The sequence below is a fragment of the Rhipicephalus microplus genome, chromosome 6, assembly GCF_043290135.1.
Source record: "Rhipicephalus microplus isolate Deutch F79 chromosome 6, USDA_Rmic, whole genome shotgun sequence".
In the NCBI taxonomy this organism is placed as follows: domain Eukaryota; kingdom Metazoa; phylum Arthropoda; class Arachnida; order Ixodida; family Ixodidae; genus Rhipicephalus; species Rhipicephalus microplus.
The window spans coordinates 163,814,727-163,821,320 of record NC_134705.1 but is presented as its reverse complement, the minus strand read 5'-3'; the positions used below and the strand labels follow the sequence as shown (position 1 = coordinate 163,821,320).

The 6,594-nt window shown below is 46.5% G+C and overlaps 1 protein-coding gene across 1 annotated transcript; it reads left to right on the top strand.

Moving 5' to 3' along the window:
• Window positions 1-803: 803 nt before the first annotated feature.
• On the top strand, window positions 804-5,999 carry LOC119167202 (sulfotransferase ssu-1). Its single transcript, XM_037418638.2, has 3 exons — window positions 804-912; window positions 2,097-2,488; window positions 5,393-5,999. The coding sequence occupies exons 1-3, from the start codon at window positions 856-858 to the stop codon at window positions 5,949-5,951; spliced, it is 1,008 nt and encodes a 335-aa protein (XP_037274535.2). The 5' UTR covers window positions 804-855; the 3' UTR covers window positions 5,952-5,999.
• The last annotated feature ends 595 nt before the right edge of the window (window positions 6,000-6,594 follow it).

The window sequence follows — 6,594 nt, the reverse complement described above, 5'->3', positions numbered from 1 at the left end:
ATATGAATATTAGACACGCCGCAGCGAAGGTTTGCGGATTAATTTTGGTCACCTGAAATTCTCGTCTTTAAGGTGAACGCTGGAGATGATCGTCCAAATTTCCCGAGCCCTCCACTATACGGCGGCTCTGATAATCATGCGGTGGTTTTCGAACGTTGAAACCCCCAAAATTACTATTATAATTTTTTCAAGGTGTTATCTGACCTCGCCATGGTGGTATAGTAACTAAGGTACTCAGCTGCTGACCCGTAGGTCGCGGGATCGAGTCCCGGCCACGGCGGCCGCATTTCCGACGAAGGCGAAAATTCTGTAGGCCCGTGTGCTTAAATTTGGGTGCACGTTAAAGAACCCCTGGTGGTCGAAATTTCCGGAGCCCTCCACTAGGGCGTCTCTCATGATCATATGGTGGTTTTAGGACGTTAAATCTGAGCAACAAAAACATAATTAAGGTGTTGTCTACCATTCAACTGATACTGTCAATGATTTCTGCTCTGCCCAACTGGTAGCTCGCACGAAATCTTCAAAATAAGTTTTTTTTTCACTGTACTGCGTACAACACAATCATATTGTAGTTGTGGCTCATAAATCCTAGATATTGTTAAGAACGCGCTGCAAAGTGCAATTACTCAGCATTTTCAGCTTGCGCAACATAGCCTAGTCACTTTTGCGCTGTTAACTTGACTCGAGCTGACTATGTTACGTAGAATCAGCTCCCAGCGGTAAGCCCGGTCATTGAGTAACGTTAATTGTCATTGGTTGTTATTTGATTATTATTTGTCCGGTCATTGATTGTACATTACTTTCGTCCTTGCAGGTGCTTTGTAACTTGAAGTCGATTCGCATCCCGTAAGCAGAATGCAACCTCCTTGCCAAACGACGCGGCATGACGCATCTGAGTCATCTTCAAACACAGTGAGTGGTGATTTTTGTGTCGTCATTACGCACCCCGAGTTTATGAATCCCGGGGTCTGTATGAAGAGTATTTAATAACCCATTTCAGCGCATCTATATAGCTCATGTATTGTTATGTCGCTATTGTTTGAAAGGCACGCAAAGTAGAAAAAAAAAACCGCTTCAACAATTTATGACTGCACAGCATTCGGTGAGGTGAGGCCACACTTTCCACTTTCACTTCAGAGGGTGAATTTAGGCGCAGAACACAATGCTGAGAAATGTGTATAGTTCGTGGGAACATTTTCGCGTATTCTGCCATGCATTAACTTGCGGATAAACTTTTTTAAAAGCTTGTTACGTCGAGCTTAAACACACATTCCAAATAGTAATGCAATTCTTGTTTATTAGCAATCACTTCAGTGATGGCAACCTGACGCTCTCAGATACTGCTATATTCTCAGTATGCACAACCGGCGAGTGGGAGAGGGGGGGGGGTAGTGTGATCGCTGGGAAACGGCACCGCTCGGGGATGCCGACATCCCCCCAGCGGAAGTTAATCGTGTAATTGATTTCTGGCGTTTTACGTGCCAAACCCGCAATATGGTTGCGAGGCGGTCGCATTACGATGGAGGTGAAATGTTAGAAGTCCGTGTACTCCGCGCTGTCGGTGCACGTTATAATCATATTATGGTTTGTGACGTTACACTCCAGGTATTATTATTATTATTATTATTATTATTAATATTATTATTATTATTATTATATGGAACTCTGGAACAAATTGCCGAACGAAATTGTTGTTTTTGAAGATGTCACTCACTTCGAAAATGCTGTAAAGCGTACTTACGTGATTGCTAACTTTTTTTTTCAGTGCCAATTGATGCAAGCGACTGCATGTTCATAGCAAATATTTTGAAAAAAAAATGACTGTGAATTTAAAATTATTCCTGAATCGTTATTGGAATGTTGAGTTGTTAATTAAGAGAATACCAATTTTCATTCTGAGTTGTCTAGGTATTAACAAACTTTATGAACATTGTACATTCTTTATGTCTGTCCTTTCTGTTATGACACTCTATGAGGGTTGACAGTATTACCAAGTAAATTATTATTATTATTATTAATATTATTATTTCATCATTATTATGTTGGGTCTAACAAGATAAACGAGCCCTTCATCGAATCTTCCCTCTCTCGGTCAGTGCCCGGATGTGTACCACGTGGTCGATGGTGTGCACCTGAGTCGGCTGTTCACGGAGCGCAGCATCAGGTCGGCGATGTCGTACGGGCCTCGAGACGACGACGTGTTCGTCGTCAGCTACCCGAAGTGCGGCAGCACGTGGCTCCAGCAAATCGTCAATGCGGTCTTGAAAAGCGACGACGACTCGTCCGGGGAGTCGGCAGGAGCTGGGTCACAAGAGTTGCCGGCGTTCCTCGATTTGGTGGGCGCCGCAGGCGCTCTGTCCATGCCCCGACCAGGTTGCCTGAAGACTCACCTGCCATACGGCAAGCATCCCTACTCGCCGGAAGCCAAGTACATCTACATAACCCGGAACCCCTACGACTGCTGCGTTTCCTTCTACTACCACACAAGGTGGGTCTGTCAGTCAGTTGGTCGGTTGGTCGGTAGGTCAAAACTTCATTTCCAACAATGAGAAAAACGTCGTCGTATTTATTTCCGGGTAAAGGCGCGTAGACCAAGAAAACCAGTGCCTTCGTTTTCTTGTTCGTTATGTTGCAACTGCAATGCCCTAGAAAGCTTACAGCGCCATGGGGAAGGGTGCAGCGGGGAAGAGTCACAACTGTGGAAACATTTTATCGTGGTAACAGTTACATGGATACCCGTAACGGGTTTTTGCCGTCGCCGTCTTGTTTATTGTAGAGTGGAGGTCGACAACGTCTCTCCGCGCATCGTGTGTTCTACGCACTAGTGATAGCGCACGAGCGTTGGAGACGAACGCTACTGAAGTAGACATGAAATTGGATTGGATTGGATAAACTTTTATTTGGTCCTCCAAAACACGGATCGCTGTGTTGCGGGTAGCTCCCACGTGGGGACTGAGATGTCAAGCTCCTCAGCCGCCTCGCGGGCTTGGTGGACAGCCCAGAGCTGATCTGCCAAGGATGAGCGGCGGATTGCCGCCTCCCATCTGGCAGAGGTGATGTTCGATATATGAGCGAATTTGGTGCACTGCCAGAGCATGTGTTCTAATGAAGCTATTTCCCCACAATGTGGACAAACATTACTTGGGTATAGGTCAGGGTACATGATGTGTAACATTTTCAAAGTAGGGTACATCCGCGTTTGCAAAAGCCTTAATGTAAGTGCTTGGGGCCGGGTTAGATTTTTGTGAGGTGGAGGGAAAATCCTTCTAGACAGGTAGAAATGTTTAGTGAGCTCGTTATATGTTGTAAGAATTTCCTGGTTATTCCCTTCACCGGTAGAACGCATCCCCGGGGAGGCGCGGTTGGAGAGTTCTCGCGCCGCCTCGTGTGCTGCTTCGTTGAGATTGGGAGGGGAATCGTTGATTTGTCCAAGGTGAGCTGGGAACCAACTCAGAAGATGATGTGTTATGTTCTTGCCTTGCAGTATTTTCAGCGTTTGTTCACAGACCGTCCCCTTGGCGAACGCCCGTAGTGCTGCCATGGAATCACTGTAGACGACTTCAATGTTATCCATCTTGAGTGCTAAGGCGATGGCCACTCGTTCCGCAATGATTGGGTCTTTCGTCCTGACCGTCGCTGAGTTGACGACATGGCCAGCCCCATCGACTACCACTGCCACAAACGCTTTCCCATTGGCGTAGGAAGCCGCGTCAACAAATACGACCCCTCGTTCCTCGTTTGAGACTTGACGAAGTATAGTCTTGGCCCTCGCTACTCTTCTTCCGACGTTGTGTTCTGGATGCATGTTTCTCGGTATAGGAGATACCGTGATAGTTTCGCTGATGTTGTCAGGGATATCATTGTAATTGCGTCTGATTGCTATTGGGTGTTGGCCCAGCTCCTGCAGGATCATTCTCCCCGACCTTGTAGTAGATAACTTTGCAAACTGTGCTCTCTCTTGGGCTTCTGCTATTTCTTCGAGCGTGTTGTGTATGCCAAGCTCAAGCAGACGCTCGGTGCTGGTATGTATGGGTAGGCCCAGGACCTTCTTGATAACTTTCCTGAGGAGCACATTCAGTGTCTCGGACTCTGCTCTTGACCAGTTGTGCATTGCTGCCTCGTATGTGAAGTGACTTAGAACAAACGCATGCATCAACCTGATGAGGTTGTCTTCCTTGATCCCATTTCTTTTGTTGGCCACTCTGCGTATGAGGTGCACCACACTGTCTGTTTTCCGAGTTAACTTGGCTATAGATTTGCTGTTGGCGCCGGTAGACTCTATCAGCATTCCCAGGACTTTGATGGAGTCGACCCTTTGGATGGCATCCCCTTGATTTGTACGGAGATGGATGTCTATCTGGTTTAACGGCTTCCATCCCCTGGGCTTCGGTCCCCGGCGTGCAGTCCGATAAAGCAAAAGTTCTGACTTACTCGAGGAGCACTTGAGCCCGGAAGGGCGAAGGTAGTCTTCTACGGTGTCAATCGCCTCTTGCAGAGCGCTTTCAATCTGCCCCTCGCTTCCACCTGTGCACCAGATGGTAATGTCATCTGCGTAGATGCTGTGCTTCAATCCTTCAATGCTCGATAATTTCTTTGACAGTCCAATCATGGCAATGTTGAACAGCATTGGTGAAATCACTGCCCCTTGTGGCGTGCCCCTTGCTTCTAGTTCGATTGCTGCGGTCTCGATATCTGCAATCTTCATCACGGCTTTCCGATCTGTAAGAAAGGACCATACGTAGTCATAGAAGGCTTTCCCTAGACATGAAATGAGCCGAACACACATGTTACACCGTGACCGGACATCTCCGTCGCACGAAGGCTTCGTGCGATAACATCGATCCGCGTGCGAGACCTGCCGTCGATCACTCATCTGGCCGAGGGGAAACGTACCGTCCGTCTTTCGTCTGGGGTAGGAACATGGAAAGGCACCGGAGGGTGGGTGGCGGTGAGGGAGGGCTGTGTTATTCTAGCATCAACTGCGAACTTTGATCGCAGGCGCACGGACGCGAGTGCTGGTAGGCTTGCTATCTCGACATACATCTGTAGATGACTCGTGTGCTTGTCGGGCTCTTACCACTTACTGAAGCAGCCGTATTCGCGTAAGCCAGCGTTTTGTAGTTTAGCGTGATCGTATCCAAAAGATTTAGCTGCCAGCCTTATTTCGTATGTCATTCGAATTTATTGCTTTCGCATTCGCCCTGTCGAAGTGGTTATTTCTTTCTTTACAAACGGAAATAATAGTTTTTCTTAACTGTGACCGCGGCGGATTACTAAAGCAGAGTTTGCGATGCAATGAGTTCTCATTTCTGTAAGACATATCTTGGAGTTACTGCGTCACGAGTCGTGACACGAGATGTTTTCTGACACTTTATGGATGTTATTTCCGCAGGCGACTTCCGACTTATCGGTTCCAGGAGGGCACGTTCGATCAGTTCTTCAACATGTTCGTGGAAGGCAAGGTAGACTACGGTGACTACTTCGAACACTTGCTCTCCTGGTACGCACACCGTGGAGACCCGAACGTGCTGTTCATCACCTACGAGCAGCTGAAGAGAGACACAGCGGGCTGTGTTCTCAAGACTGCAGACTTCCTGGGCAAGGACAAGTACGGCGAGAAGTTTCGAAAAAATCCAAAGCTTCTAGGGCAAGTCTTGGCGCAAACGAGCGTCGAAAACATGAAATCCCTGAATTCGAAGATGAAGAACTGGACCGGATTGATAGAGTCCGTGCCGGCCGACGCCAGGGAAGAACTGAGGAAGGAACTGAAGGGCATTTTTGGGGACATTTGGGACGTACCCGGAAACGCAGGCTTCATACGCAAAGGTCTCGTTGGTGACTGGAAGAATCACTTCAACCCGGAACAGATTAGGAGAATGAAGGACCGCATCGAGTCGAAGACTCGTGAAAGTGACGTAATGGATCTGTGGAAGGATACAGGGCTCCCTTGAGCTCACCATCGGACGAAAATTGGGCAATAAAGGAGCTTTAACACATGACAGCATCACCGAGGTGTATTATTATTATACACCGAGGTGTATCTCTCAAAAAAGACGTCGTTTGCATAATCTTGCGTTGTATGGCTCGACGCTTTCGGAGTTTATTTTTCTTGAAATTCGATGCTTTTTTATGGGAGTTTATTGATTTTTTGAGACAATTCTAGGTTTATCAGAGTTTATTTCTCCTACATCGCAAATTCTCCGAACTTCAGTGTTTAGTTTTGCATCACGAGCAGTTGCATTGTCTTCTTATCAATTTTGTGTGCAATGAAAACGCGTTACGTTCTTTGTCGTAATCTTGTTTTTTTTTTCAATGTTTTAATTTTTTCTCAAGCTCTTTTTATTTATACTGTTCACATGGTCGTTGATATGCGAGGCTTTAAGCTCCCAAAAATGTAACTTGTAGGGAAGCAGGGGCCAGTAAGGTTGCTTCCGAGGTTTTTTCTAGCCTTCCGCATCATCCCCATTATATTAATGAAAAATAAAGGACCTATAATTATGATTATGCTCACCTCTAAAAAATCTTAGATAAATAATATGCGAACACTCTATACACAATTTAGACGTCTGCAAGGTTTCAATTTGCGTACAGGTA